This window comes from Labrus bergylta, chromosome 1 (assembly GCF_963930695.1).
Source record: "Labrus bergylta chromosome 1, fLabBer1.1, whole genome shotgun sequence".
Classification (NCBI taxonomy): domain Eukaryota; kingdom Metazoa; phylum Chordata; class Actinopteri; order Labriformes; family Labridae; genus Labrus; species Labrus bergylta.
Window position 1 is genome coordinate 16,980,253 of NC_089195.1, and position 16,411 is coordinate 16,996,663.

Below are 16,411 nucleotides of genomic sequence, written 5' to 3' on the forward strand. Positions count from 1 at the left end.
GCAATCCGGTCACAAAGTCTACAGCAGTGTGAGACCAGGGGCAACTGGAGATGGGCAAAGGGTGCAGCAGGCCAGCAGGGGGACGGTATGAGGCTTTACCCTGGGCACAGACAGCGCAGGCGGCCACAAACTCCCGGGTGTCCTTAGCCACCAGAAGTGTTGTCGCAGGAGTGTTCTGCTAGAATCTGGATAACATGTGAATTTAGAGGAATGTCCCCACTGGAGGACTTGCGACCGAGCAACTTCGGGAACAAAAAGGCAATTGGGGGGTCCTGTTCCAGGGTCCGGCTGGGTCTTTTGAGCCTCTCTCACAACAGCCTCAATATCCCAAGTGGCTGCTCCAACAATGCAGGGAGCAGGTATGAGAGAACCTGGCCGGTAAGAGAGGGTGTAGTTGAACCTACTGAGGAACAGGGACCAGCGGGCTTATCAGGAGTTAAGACGTTTGGCTGAACGCAGGTGCGAGAGGTTTTTGTGGTCCGTCCAGATCAAAAAAGGGTCAACGGGGCTCACAGCGATGTCCGGAGTCCATATCCTCAAGCTCACTTGTGGCCTTTCTTCTGGACCTTGCCATGTCTGCTCCCTATTCCTGATCCGGCAGAGCGCCGTCTGCCCCCTGTTCCTGTTTCAGCAGAGCGCTGTCTGCCACCAGTTCCGGCAGAGCGCCGTCTGCCCCCTGTTCCTGTTTCAGCAGAGCGCTGTCTGCCACCAGTTCTGGCAGAGCACCGTCTGCCCCCCGTTCCGGCCAAGTGCAGTCTGTCCCCCGTTCCGGCAGAGCGCCATCTGACTCCTGTGTCTGCAAAGAAGGGTTCTGCCCACTCCCCTGTTTCTGTTGGGGGCCCTGCCCACTCGTATGACTCCTGTCTCTCCGTGGGAGGTGCTGCCCACTCCTGTTTCCTGGTTGGAGATCCTGCCCACTCTCGTGTCTCCTTGGGAGGCCCCTCCCACTCCCGTGTCTCTGTGGGAGGCCATGCCAACTCCAGTTTCCTTGTTGGAGGTCCTGCCCACTTCTGTGTCTTCATCAGAGGCCCTGGCCACTCCTGCGCCCTCGTCAGAGGTCCTGCTGACTCCTGTGCCCTCATCTGAGGCCCTGACGACTGCTGCACTCTTGTTTGAGGTCCTGGCGACTCCTGCTTCCTCGTCGGAGATCCTGCTGACTCTGCCCACTCCTGTGTCCTCGTTGGAGGCTAGAACAAAACCTCCTGGACCAAATGGGCAGACTAGTTCAGGGGGGACCCTGAACTAGTCTGCCCATTTGGTCGGCCTCCCGGCCGTCCACCAGAACTATTCCCTGTGTTTGGTCGACCTCCTGGCCGTCCACCTGAACTTTCCGAGCTATGTGCCCTGCCTCCAGACCGTCCGCCTGACGGTCCGTATGTCAGTCATCAGTGTCAGATGTCTGTTTTCCTCATGCTCTAGTGTTACTTGTGGTTTCCTCATGGCTAGTTTTCTACTGTAGAAAGTTGTGTGTTTGCCTTTGGCCTTTTTGTTATGTCTGAAAGCTGCGAGTGATCCATACGCTCATCAATACGTGATCCAAATATTTTTTTGTTAGATCTGCATCTGGGTCCTCCTCTTAGTTTTTCTCGAATCTTGACAGGGCAGTTTGTATGATTTACATTTTTGCTCTGGACAGTCACGTTGTGGGACCTGCTCAGATTTGTGGTGGTTTGAAGTGAAATGTTTTAACAAGTATTACATAGAGCCATCAACTTCAGGGTAAATTGTAAAAATGTGTTTGGTTCTTTTATTTGAGATAAAGGGCTATTAATGGGTCATGATGTAAACTAGGAGGGAACTTTTGATGTTACCAAATAGCTAAACTATTGACCATCCATCCGGCCCTAGGTATACAATTTGATTAACATTCAAAGAATACTGCAAGCTTGATTACCATAAATGCTTAACATCAGTATGGTAGCTCTAACAATGAAGCCAAAATAAACTATTTTAAAAAACCTTATCCCATAAATATATGCTTAATTGATCAAGGACAGTAACGGTGTAATGCAGCAGAAACAATAAATATGCTTTATTTTCATTTCTGGTAAAGCTATGATATACTGAAAGAAAATGAATGAAACCAGCAGCTCCCTTGAACAAAAAATCTGCACCTTTCATTCCATTACGGCACCTTTTGTTGACAGTGAGAGCACAAACCCATAAATTGAAACACAAAATAAAAGAACCTAAAGACCAAGTCTGTGTTTTGCAATATCCTGTTAGTATGTAGAAAACATTAGCAAGTAAAAACTATTTTTAATACACTCTGTTTGTTGAACCTACTGTTAGATATGAACATGGATATTTTCTGCACACGGACATGTTGTTCTCTTATTGAAGCAACTGGAACATTATGTACCACTGCTGCTAACAGCGTATGGATCACTCGCAGACAAACAAGACACTGACACTCTCTGATTTCTTCTGAGCCGTGTAGTCGACATGTTATCTTTCCTTATCCTGTGATGCACTTATGTGACACGTCTGAGGCTCACTTAATGTCCTTCAAATTAAAATGTGGCATACTTTAAGACAATACTTGGAGCACCATTGCTGTGTATTTACAGTGTTTCTTTAGTTTTCTAAAATGCTGTTGCTAAAATGTTATCATGATTTAGATTTGACAAAGACACGGGGGGTTCAGGCGGGGACAAATCAGGCATGATGCAGGAGTGAGAAGAGGGTTGGGCATCAGAAGCTCCACAGGACATATTTAGTAGTTTAACCATTGTGTTTAAAATCTTTTAAAATATGTACAAAATGTATATTTCACATTATTATTCAAATTTAGTGGGGGGGTTATTAATTTACTGAAAAATGAAATTATTTAATTAGTAATATTTGCTTAAAAGGAAAACCATCTTACCTTATTTAACTAAAAAAGAAGTAGAACACATATTTCTTGTAATTGAAGCTCCTCATAGATTATTAATGACTTTATTTCAGTGACTGCAATACCATTGATGCCACTAGGGCACATCTATCCATCCATAGTCTGTTTTTTACCGTCTATCACACATACAATATCTGAGTTAGATGACATGACGGTTAGCTATACATTATCGCTAGCTGTTATGCCATATCATATTGATGAACACTATCAAATGGTTTCAAGTGTAAGTGGATGTCTACCAGAAGTCCCAAAAATCAGTTGCATTATCTGAAAATGTGGTTCGTTTACTAAATTAACAATTGTATTATTCATATTCTACATATACATAATAATTCAACTTTATAAATGTTTTTTTAGCAACTGATCAACTGGAATACACTTTTTCTGGCTTTGTCATATCCCCCAGGCGCAGTCTATAGGAGTTCAAATCTCAAGAAATAGGCAGTAAAATATAGAAACATGAGCCCAGCCAGTGGATGAATGGCTGTAATGTTGAATGATATTGATGATTCATATGAAATAGATTTTCTTTAAAACATTACTCACATCCTACTACAAAAATAGAATTCTGCTCCTTTGCTTTTATCTCAGGATTCACAGGGGGCCAAGGAAGCTGAGATATCTCAGAGAATTCGCCCCCATCCTGGGTTTCACTTTCTGAGTCTTCTTCACAATTTATTAAAGCTTATAACGATCATCAATTCTTCCAGCACCTAATACACAAATAATTTTACTGAAGTAGTTTGCATATATGTTATAATGTATGGCATCGTCTTAAACTGAAATTATTGTGCTGTAAAGACACTGCTTGACTAAAGTCCTTGGTTTTCATGGCCATAAATATAAAAAAAACATCCTTGAATCCTCTCCAGTTAAATAATTATTTCTCCTTAAAGACCGATTTATATTTGTTTTTTAAAAATGAAAGAGCCCATATGACCCATATTTTCAAGTTAAGCTTGTGATGTGTTGGACAGATCAGGGTCACTGTGATAAATAAAATCCTCATCTGTGGGGTGGATATTAGGAGGCTTTGCTGTTCTCAGTGTGATAATACAACTGCTGAGCCTCTGATGGATGAAAACAACATGAGGACCAAAACAAGGAACATCCTAACAACGTTATCAACAAACAGTGGACAATCAGCTGCCATGAAGACAATATGTTGACAAAAAAAGCTTACTATACAGGCTTCACATCACTTATTCCTACAATCATATAATTTACCATCACATTTTTTATATTCTCTGTGTCATCAGCACCCTTTTCTGTGTTCTCTTTCTCAGAGAGAGAAAATAATGATGTTTTCTTCCCTGTCTGGCTACTCACTTTGATTTGTCATGGAACATTCTGGTGTGAGGGGGATTCTTTGCTCAGTGTTGTGTTTGGATTGTAACCCTCTACATCTTTAAATGTGACCATCAGAAGAAAAAAAACATCAGACATAAAAACTGATGCTTAATAGATGCCAAGTCCAGTTCAAAGTCTCATAAGAAAGATAAGAAATGGTTCAGGTCTACTTTGGGTCTAGGCAAATCCATACTTGTGTCACCCGACTCAAGCCTTCCATACACCCAACAGGTGAAACACTGTTTGTTTAAAAGATACCATGACATGGTTCCTTGAACTTCCTGATAAACTGTTTACCTTAAGAGGTGACCTCAGGAAACCCTCTGAGTGAAACTCAAATGTCAAACAAGTGAAGTCATCACAGCCTGTTTCAACAACGCTGACTTTCCTGCCGGTCTAATTACCTTTATGCCCAGATCTCATTTTTCAGGAATGCATCAGAATAGTGGGTTAAATCGATTGTGTTTCACAGAAAATATGGTCGAAACTACACAAATAAGACTCAGGTTTTATAAAACTTAAACTATCTTTTAAGAGGACGGAATCTACAGTACTACTATTATCATGGCAGAAACGATTTCATTTGACCTTTGAGGCATGACATCACCTTCATTCCTCAGATCTTTATCATACTCTCAGCATCAATAATTATTAATCCCAAAATTCTTCGTCATCATTACTCATATGTTGATTCAATATTCAGGATACAAGAATAAATAAGGTTGATGATGATCTTACAAGTAAACATTATTGTATTGTCATATGAAAACCTGAGCAACCAGAACTACCTGATCAACATCAACGCTTGCTGAGTTTCAGGGTGTTGTTTTTGCTTCAGGTGATCTGGATCGAAGTCAGTACTGATGCTTCAGATGATGATGATGATAACTATTATGATGAAGAGGCCCTCAGGCTATAAACACCTGCTGGTATCTATTATTCAGAAGCCCCAGCTGTGTTGCGTAACTCTTTTATTAAAACCCTCTCTGGATTGGTGTCAGGTCATGTTGGGAAGGAAGGATGTGATTCAGAATTCTGTCATAATCCACAGGAAGCGGTCCGACCCTGGAAGCTGCTCCTGTGTGTGTGTGTGTGTGTGTGTGTGTGTGTGTGTGTGTGTGTGTTTGAATGTGTGTGTTATAAGCTTGAGATTAGCGTTGCAGGCCAGACTGGCGCTGGCTTGTACCAACCTCCTCCCTCTTATAAAAGGATTGACCCTGTGATCTATGGCCTAATAGACCAGTGTGTATACAAGTTTTAACACAATATAGAGAGAACATGACCACAAAGCACTTTCTAAAGTGTTTATTACAAATATGTACACCTTTAATTCCAATATACAAGTGAAAAAGCAGCTTGGAATATGAGGTAATCTTATTTTTCACAGGTAAAACATAAAACAATATACAAGTGACATAAAAATAGCATACTGGGCTTCTAACACCTATGGATAGCCTGTTTTTCATGGCACCATGAACTCAGTATTTAGGACAGTCCACAAGCAGTAGTATTGATTACTCAAAGTCCACAGCAGCAGATGAATGTTTGTAAATGTGTGTGCACTTGTGTGGCTGCCACAATTGTCCTTCCTCTTTCAGTATTTGAGTCTGATATCCCGGAATACAAAGGCAGGAAATTCCCTGAAGCCTCAGTTTCGGTGTGCATGTGTTTAATGCGTGTGTTCGTGTCTGTGGTCTTCTTCTGACTCACACCATTCTCTGCTGATTCACACATACACACACTTTGAGTCAGCAGCAGTCACTTGTTTGGACTCATTTTAGGTGAAGGTGAATCACAGGGTAACAAAAAAGCAACCCAGTTAGTTCCCCCTCCGGTTCTCCCTCAAAGTTTCCGGCCACCTTTAGCTCTCTTTGGCCCGGTTACTTCTTCTCCTTCTTTATCAGGGCTTTAACATCCCATGCAGGCCGACCGGAGAGGTCGCACCATGGCTCCAGTAATCCCTTTGTCCCGGGACTGGCCGAAATAGGTCAGCACCTCGGTGCGTAAAGGGATCACATCGCCCTCATAGGTTATCGAGGAGTCGAGAATCACTCCGGTGTGAAGTTCGATTGGAGGCTATTTCCCCCCTCCATCTGTTCAGAAGGCAGGTATAACCCGATTTAGAGACAAAGCGATCAGGGAGTCCCCGGCCCCGGAGCGACAGCAGCTCGGCGGGGCCGCATACCTCTCCTCCCCGGGCTCCAGCCTCGCCCTCTTGATCGGGAGGAAGTCAGGCGCAGCCGACGCCTTGCCCCGGCGTTTCCTGGACTGTCTCGTCGGGCTCAGGTTCTCTTTGTCCTCTGTAATTTCACACTCTTCATCCGCGCTGTCCGGCTCCTCTTGGGCCGGCTCAGATGAGATTAGTGTGGTCTGGGGCTCGGGCATGCCGGGTTGTTGTTGTCCCTCCTCCGGGTCGGAGCTGGTGTCCATCCGCTCCTCCGATGATTGACACTCGCTCTCCCGAGAGGAGTGGTAGATGTCCCGGGCAGACCTCATGACCAGGGAGAGCAGGAGGCTCCGGTGGAGTCTCAGTCCGCCTCTCTGGGTCCTGGAAGCGTACAGCTTACTTATCGACACGGCCAGGATCCGTCTGGCTTCAGCATTCACTTCCATAGCGGCTATGGCACTCATGGTTGGTTTTTTTTATGCGTAATAGTTTTAGTACCCGGTTATTTTGGCACTTTTGGCACCAAAGACAAGCTGTTTCTGTCCCGAGATAGACTTTACTTTTCACTTTGTATTCTTTCTCAGCTCGGATTTCAGCTGTTCACCAGTTGTTGTGCTCTGAGAAATGACAGAGCGTTTGTGGAAGGGTGGCGTTTTATTTCCCCTTTGACGTAACGTAGACTTCATTCCCCAGTAAGTGAAAAACAGGCGCCGCCCACACCTGCTGTAGCGCTACACACACACACACACACACACACACACACACACACACACACACACACACACACACACACACACACACACACACACACACACACACACACACACACACACACACACACACACACACACACACACAATGTGTTCCGTCTACATGTCCACCTTTTTTCTCACGGTTGATATGTTTTCTCATTTTTGTCTTATTTCGATATTGCCTAGACTTTCTGCTGCACGTTATTTCACCCGCTGCTCATAATAGCATATAAGTAGGCTACAGCATTTTCATAAGTAAAAAATAAATCACAAGTATTTCTGTCTCTTCCAAAATTTCAGCATTTTTCTTTGGTTAGTTCCTTAAAACAGGTAGACTGCAGGTTTCGAGTTCCCGATCAATGGGTCACACTTTCACACACATTTTCACATATGCATACACACTTTTAAATGCATTGTTGCCTTTCTTACTATTATCATTAAAAACGTAATCCATGAATTTAACAAGCAAGTAAGCAGGGAATAAATGGGGTTTTTTTGCACACTTTATGTACAGGAGAAAAAGCTGTTGCACAGATGTATAAAAAGAAGCCTAATACAAAACACACAAGTATCATGTTAAGACGACAAATGCAAAGATCCCTAACAACCTTTATGGCTATATGCCTTCATAACATTTCTGCAACAATTCAACCCTATTTTAGGCTCTATCATTTCATATCATTGTGCGCTAATAGAAGAGGAAGTGTTGGAAGTTTTTTGTGAAATGTATAAGGAAGTGTTAGAGGCTATTAAATATTTAGAAAGGAAAAAAACTCAGGAAAAGTAAGCTCGAGATGACGTCAGTCACTGTTTACATTCAGGTAAATTCTGGTATCGAAAAAATCACGTGGGAGAAGGAAACGTGTCTACCATTTCTCAGGAGTTTTCTTCTCTCACCCACAGATACATACGCACTACGTCACTCACTCGCATTCTCAGCATCCATATATGGCTTTTCCGGTTGTAAAGCCCATTGGGGCCGCGCAAAGTGGAAAAGCCGTGACGCGAACGCGCAGCCGCAGTTCCCCCCCTCCCCCTCCCCCTTCCTCTCTCTCTCGACTCGTCCTCGCTCTGTGTACCCGCACAGCGGCCATGACGTCACCTCTGCACCATATAAGGAGTTGTCACCGGTGTGAATTAGGTTACTAAGCAGCAGCAGGACTAGGGTCAAACGGCTGGCTGCTGTCAGTATGACCTTATAATAGACAGCCAAACCAAGGTGGATATTCTCTGTTTTTTTATCAGTCTGAAATTTAAATCGGCCTCCCACATTGACAACAAAGGATTGGTCAGTTGTCAAATAAATAAAAAATAAAAAAAGCACAGCATACAATGTAATTCTTGGCATTATTTTTTTATTAACAGGAACACGTTTCCTTGGTTTTTATGTTTTTGTATTTTGCTGCTGCATTGCATTTTTCTCTCTTTTTATAAGTAAGCAACGGCACAGAATGCAAAGTGATTGGCAGTTTCAACCCTTAGTCTTGGCTATATGAAAAAAATAGGAAATAACAATCACAATGAACAAAAATCAGATAAATTCCACAATGAAAGGACACACCAATTATGCAAAGCCCTTTAAACCCACATGACTAACTCTGGCTGTTGTCAAGTGTCACTCAGTGTTGGATAGCTGCTCATTCAGAGTGCAAATTACACTCGTTATCAGCAACACTGGCAGTCCTCTCCCCAAGTTGTCAGATGCTGTAAAAACATGCAAGCTGTAACCATGGCAGCCTGTTCCTGCATGACGTGTACTTTGCACTTCAAATACTAACACTATAATGGATACCAAATGTGTTAACAGCAAGTTTACCCAGATGTTATAGGCCACAGTGGTGTTTAAAAATGGAGAAACACAACTTTGAATTAGGACAACTGTTTTGAAAAGCAATCTACTGGTAGTTTAAAATGTCACTATCTTACCTGTTTAAATGTTGTAACATATTTCAGCCTAAAAAAATCAGATTAGAACCAGGTTGTCCTACCTGTAATTGCATGCTTAAGGCAAAGCAAGCATGTTTTTGAATATATCACAATTCAAACACAGAGGAAATTGCTGTGTTTGCAAAGACAAGCAGTGAGATCCGAACCTTCAATAATATAGAATAATATTATTGTTAAAAATGAGACAAAGTTTGCATATTTCAATGCAGTAGATGTTTTTTGTTGACCTCAAAGCAATAAGGAAATAACAATGCTGTGAGGAAAACCATAAAATACAGAACAATATAGCAACAATAGCACTTTCTACTAAAAATTATATTCTCCAAAAAAACGACTTTGATCTTAAACCGGACTGTTTTTGCTGTCTTCTGTCCGCCTTGTCTATTTTGTTATAAGTGTTTCTATTCTTGAAGAGAATGTGTGTATAATGGAAGTCACAAATGCAACCTTAAATCTTTTACATAAAGGAACATTTCTGCTCAACCATTATTTTCACATTCACTGCCTGCACCAACTAACCCTATTTTGCATTAAATAAAAATGATGAGATTAAAGCTGATGTATTGTTTCTGACACGTGTTGCAAGTGCTAATCAATCTTTTTTCAAACAACCCAGCGTGCACATTTGGAACGTAATTCTCTGAGCCGAGTGGTTCTTAAGCAAAGAAAACAACCAAACATGACTACACTTCAGGTCTGTACCCGACTCGTCCCCATGGTGACTGTGTTATGAGTGATTATGCTTACACTGCCTCCGCCTCAGGCCAAATGGGCGGTGGAGTAAAGGACCGTGTGTGTGTGTGTGTGTGTGTGTGTGTGTGTGTGTGTGTGTGTGTGTGTGTGTGTGTGTGTGTGTGTGTGTGTGTGTGTGTGTGTGTGTGTGTGTGTGTGTGTGTGTGTGTGTGTGTGTGTGAGGGTGGGGCCTGTTTCTCCAAAGACCTTCAGTATTTCTAAACACTGGTTGGTAGGACGGGGAAATGACCCAGTTGCCAAGATATGACATGTGTGATTAGTAAGCATGGAAACTGTTGCCATGAAAAGCATTGTATAATGGTTAATATGATCTCTTTTATTATAAACTTCTTGCTGCTGTTACAACCATAATGTTTGGTACTTTATTAAATGTCCTTTAAAGAAGACGAAGAGACAAAGACAAGAAACAAAGTGTATTTAATCTTTTGCGTCTTGAATCAATTAGTTTTCTAGATTTGAAGTAAAGCATTTTTTGAAAGCTCCTGAAATTGAACTGCAGACTCATGCATGACTCATCAATCGATCTGTCAATGAATCAATGAATCAATAAACCAATCAAACCAAATCATACACTTGACACAGGAGCAGGTAAAAGACCGTACTCTTTGTGATATGAAATTAAAGTTGAATATAAAATAAAGTTAAAGCTCCTGTGAGGAACTTTTGATTTGATGATGTTGTATTGTGCGCCCCTGTGGACAAAAGAGGCTCTTTGTCCACCTATAGCGTTTTTTCCTGGCAGAAATGCACTGGCTGCGCGCTGAGGAGTACATGCATGAAGCGCTTGTGCTCTGAAAAGAAGAGCGCTGCACGTCCGTCCTGTCTCTATGACAACAGTCTGTTGACAACAGACGCTCTATGACAGACACGGCCTTGTTACATGCATGTTGTCTGACAACGCTCTCTCCTCAGAAAAAAAAAACGTTAGGTGGACACGGGGCCTAAGGCTTAGCACTTTGCTGATCCCGCCCTGTATTTGCAATGTAGTGTTTTTTGATTGTATGACATCGTGCTTTCTTTAGCAGTCAATCACACACTCACCTTGTGTAAGTCTTTGTCTTGAAGATGCAAACAAAAGGCTGTATTGGCAGTCGCCTTATCTAACACCTACCCGATGGCAACAGTTACAAGCATTCAAATAACGTCTTAGGAATGGTCAATCTTGTTGCTGTTGGTCTCGTTAGCTTTCTTAATTCACATAGAGGTCTCAGTATCAGCTTTGTGCTGTTTCATAACCAGCTACAAACTCCTCAATGCAGCTTTAAGTTAATAAAGACAAGCTGTTTTGCAGATTAAAGCTTCTCTAATTAATATCATACTGTTAATAATGAATCTCGTGTGATGTGAAAAAAGTATCGCATACTGATGAATCCAAAAGGCGTTATCGCACCTGTGAATATATTTATCATCTTTCAGCTCATGGCTTTGGTTCTAAGCTCCACAGAAAGAAAGAAAAAAAGGTTGTTTCCAGTTTCATCGAGCAGCTGTTTTAATGGAAAAGCTTTCATGAGTCATCATATTTAATCATGCAACATTATTGCTTTTGACTTCAAACAGTTTAATGCATCAAGGCTTTTTTACGGCCAAATTGGAAAATGATTAATATAATTTAACACCAGTTTTTATTGGCTTTCAGGTTTAATTAAAAATAATAATAATTTAAACCATTAAAAGGTTTTTGTATGATATCAAAAAACTCCTCAGAAGTAGGTTATTCAGAAGAATTGACAGTTCCTTCTGTTGAAAATGTAGGCTGGTGGATAAAGTGGATGAGCTGGTTCCATCGCTGTTCAGATGCGTGACACACATCTTGATCTTTGTTGTTGTTTTCAGAAGCATCCTGACATCATTTACAATCAATTATATGTAATGCTTGGAATTTTCTTTTCTTACGTCCTTGTAGCTTTGGCGTCAACATAACACAACAAAAGAACTGCTGCGTTAAAAACCTCCAAGATTAAAACAAACAAAAAAGATCATCATCAACTGAATGTACATAGCAGCAGCTGCAGCAAGTTTGTGATTCCAAAGCTGAAAATAGGTCACCCTTACAAGGAGCACTTGAAAGCATTATGAGGGAATGGGTCAGGGAGGGTGTCTATTTTTGGACTTCTCTGAGTGTTTCCTTCAGCTTGTTGACTCTCAGCCAGCTTCTTTTGTTATTCTAGAGCGCTGCTGTTCATTTCTGACTTTGTTTTGTTCCAACAGAGATTTTCCTGCTTCATCACCGAGTTTTTTAAAATGAGTCACACTTTCCACTCGTGCAGATCTGCACTCAGCTGAGCTGGACAGCAAATAAGCTGTACAGATCAATGTTAGTGATGCAACAAATGGAAATGAATAACCCACTATTCTGATTTAGAGAATAACACCTCATTTGTTTTTAGGTTAAACATGTTTCTACAGATCTGGTGAGCCAGTGGCCTAGTGGTTAGTTTGCATGCTCCGTGTAAGGAGGCTGTTGTCCTCGAAGCAGGTGACTCGGGTTCTGTCCCTCCTTCCCTACATCATGTCATTACTAACTCTCTCTCTCTCTCTCTCTCTCTCTCTCTCTCTCTCTCTCTCTCTCTCTCTCTCTCTCTCTCTCTCCCTGATTTCCAACTCTATCCACTTTCCTAATAGAGGCAGAAAAAGCCCCAAATTACCTAATAAAAATAAATGTTGCAAGAGTTTGATTTCGGGAGATTTTTCTTATCTGAACGGTCATATGACTGACAGATTTAAATGCTTTGATGGAGTATTTAAAATATTAGTAGCTTTATCAATTAAACTGACCATTGGGTTATCATATACTATAGGTTTACTTTTATGCCTTAGGTTATAATAAAGGTTGATACTGAACTCTTTATGTCTTTCCTAAATTTAATGAAGGGCATCAGTTGGTGATCCTACAAAAATGTTCTAGCATCTGTATCAACATTTGAATGCTGTTAATATTCTGTATCTTCAAAGTATGCCTGGAATAAAACATCCGAAAGAATAAGAATACAAAAATGAATATATTTAGAATGTATAAATAATTTATGCAAGACTTGAAAATGGGAGTTTAATCCTTAGTTTATGTTTCAGAGAGCATGGAAAGTTATACACTTTTCATTTGTGGAGGAAAACAACACTTTCAATCTCTGAATTTCACAATAATTAGAATGTATTTTATTACAACTGAAAGTAGCAATTGTATTATATAATGACTAGAATCATCATGCACTGATGCCATTGGTGTGTCATTAAGAAAATTCCCCATAGTAAGTGCCTACGTTATGATGGTGACTGTTCTGTTTTATTTGTTTATTGTTTGGGGAATCCCGCATGGCAATTCAACGACTTCCTGCATCACAGGTAACCTGGATTTAATGTGATGGGAGACCAGGCAATTCTGTAAAGGGCTCCTTGGAAAATAAGCAAAGCAGGTACAGCTTCATGGTTTCAAGACCAACTTTATCCAACATTTTCATTGACTTGACCCTTAATCCATCTCGATAAAAACAGGTTAAATTTGATCAAAATGACGCTGAATGTCGTTCCCTAAACCTGGACAGTATGACTTTTCGTGACTCATTCTGTGCATAGACAATATTTAAACATATTTTACTTTGGAACAGGTGCTTTAAACATTTGTACATAGAGGCAGTCACAACTAATGAATGTGACCTTGTTTATATCCTGTGTCTGGAGTCGGCGCATAAAGTGAATGCACGCGACCACTACGATTTCTGTGCACGTAATTAAACGGCTGCATTATGGTTTCCGTTTGTCTATAAGTTGTTTTCCACTCTTTTGTTGATAGTGTGATTCAGTTGAACTACACATAACAATGATATAAAGGCACGAACCAATAGTTGCTCACAGGAGCTTTAAATGTGTCATATTCTTATTTGAGATCAATGAGAAAGAAAAATATGTACTAAAGAAGAAGTACCAAAACTTTTATTTTTTTCAAAAGATGAATAACTATTTTTTGTAGTTTAGTAATGCACTGTACCAGGCTTTAATTGTCACGTTCCGACTTTAATAATTTCACAAAAAAATACAAGATCAAACAAACTATATCACTGACAAGGGACAGAAGCAAAATTGGTCGAGAGAAAATAGTTATGAGTAAACTTTAAATTCATGTTAAGAGAAATTGTTGATCACACATCTGTCTTGAAGAGGACCGTTAACTTGACCACAGCTATTTTTCAAATAATAAAAACTGTGCAAGCAGTATACCGACCAGAGAGAGAGGATAAAAGCTCTTTTAGTTGAACATTTCTGAGTCTTAGTTTGTGTTTAAGAGTGACATTTATAACAGTGGCTGTGAGTTTTCACAGGACAGGGAGAGAGGAAGAGGTGGGCAGGGGGAGCAGAGGAAACAGGATGAGGACAGGAAGGAAGGAGCTGAACAGGACAGGGTGGGATCGAGAGTGAAACCCCCACAGGAACAGAGGCAGATGGGAGGGACAGGAAGCCTAGCTGTAAAAAGAGAACATGCACGTAATACTGAGGTTTTTGCTGAGCCAGCAACACTCTGAATTGATCGACACCTATGTGCATCCTTTACTACTCATCCATTTTTAATCACAGATCCTGGTTGTGCAGAGGATTTTCATTTACTACACTGATAGGTGGTTAAAATGGAATTGTGGAGGAGTTCCATGGTCTATTTAGAGAAAGGGTGAACAAAATTTAAATAATTTTTGGAATACGTAAAACTGTCATGAGTTGGATTTCAGGTTTACAGTATTACCTTTATATTTTCGTAGTGCGTGTCATAAAAAAGTTAGCGCATGTGTGTTTAAGATTTGATCCTTCCTAAAATATAAATGATGTGTTTAGGTTCGAATGCCTAGTTCTAATGTTGCCTATGCTTATATCTCAAAGCTCTTTGTAAATCCATGTTTTTAAAGGTGCTTTATAAATGAAGTTATGATTATTATCCACAGCGACCAACTAAAGATGACTAACAACAGACCAATGTAGTCTAACTTACAGCAAAAAAGGACCTGCTGTAATTTATCTCATCTGTAAAATATGGACAATTTCATCATTTTGATTTTGAAATATAGTTTATAATAATACTTTTTAGAATCTTTACTAAAAAGGAATACACAAAACCTGTTGTGTTTTTTTTTCTCCCTCAAACAAAAAAGGCTTACATCTGGCTGAAATTTAGTTGAAATGTGAAGTTCTGCGGTTTCTGACCACAAATGACCAAGGGGCTGAATTAAATATGTCCTGATAGGCAGTTATGGTTCCTTTTTTTAAGTAGGGCACATCTACACTATTTTACACGGTATAACTTGTGGGTTAGTCTCCTGATCAGCATAGGCTATTGTGAACAACACATAGCCTATTATTATCATAAAGAACTTTACAGTAACAGTGAAGTAATAGAATATTTAGTTTGTAAGGAAAACCCATTGTCAACAATTAGAGGCAAATGAAAAAAATAACATGAAATAGAAAATGAATTATTGTACATAAGAGCCTATATGCAAAAGTAATAGGCAAATATGTAAAAAAAAAGAAAAAGAAAAGATGAACAAATAAAGAACTGAAAAAGAAGTAGGCCTAGCCTTTTGGGACACAACTTTATAAACTGATGGCCTGGTGTCCATAATAAAGTTTACCATACCATGGTGTACCATAGTACACACCATATAGTACATACCATGGTGTACCATAGTACATACCATGGTGTACCATAGTACATAGTGTACCATAGTAGCCTACCATGGTATATAGTACATACCGGTAGAACATACCATGGTATGTAGTATATGCCATGGTGCGTACCATGGTATCATAGTAATATGGGATAATATGTACAATTTTACGGTACATGGTACTATGGTATGTACCATGGTACATACCATAGTACCTCCCATATTACTACGATACCATGGTACGTACCATGGCATATAGCCTACTACATACCATGGTATGTACTATGTACTATATACTTTGGTACATACCATGGTACATACCATAGTACCATGTAGACCGACCGTAAAATGGTACGTAGGCTACCATGGTACCATACCATAGTACCTTACAAAATATTATGGTATACCATGGTACATACCATAGTACTAGAAAAAAAGGTTGTGTCAATGTTTGGACAACGTGTTCACAAAGAGTTAAACTGAGTCAATTGCTTTTGTCTACAACACTATCCAGCTTAATAACAAACCCAGGCAGTGCTTGCATAGACGTCACCATGGCAACTAATCTAACACAGATGTGAACAGTACTAGTAGCCTATTCTGTTTCAAGAAGCCCACTTCTCCAGATGTCAAGACAGTTTCCTCTAGCCATTGTTGCTGAAAGTCTTGCACTAACCATCTACAGCCCACAATTGAAACATAACGAATTTTAGCTTTGCAGGCCTTTCTATGTACATGGACTTTTTTTTTTTTTTACACTATTTTAATGGGTTGCATGGAACAGGATGTCATCAGACATCAGATATAGTTCGTGTTAAAACAGTGTGGCCTTTATAAATGACATTAAGTTGATAATGTGCGTTAGAAAAGCTCAATATGTGTTTTCAACGAAGTGGGA

General features: G+C 40.4%; 1 protein-coding gene across 1 annotated transcript; it reads right to left on the reverse strand.

The window, feature by feature from the left end:
* Positions 1-5,536: 5,536 nt before the first annotated feature.
* Positions 5,537-7,079, reverse strand: ier2b (immediate early response 2b). The gene has a single exon (XM_020643689.3). It carries the CDS (start codon positions 6,875-6,877, stop codon positions 6,344-6,346), a length of 534 nt encoding a protein of 177 aa, XP_020499345.1. The 5' UTR covers positions 6,878-7,079; the 3' UTR covers positions 5,537-6,343.
* Positions 7,080-16,411: the final 9,332 nt, after the last annotated feature.

Coding starts and splice junctions, on each gene's coding strand:
- ier2b (XM_020643689.3), bottom strand. CDS start 6,877: ATGAGTGCCATAGCCGCTATGGAAGTGAATGCTGAAGCCAGACGGATC.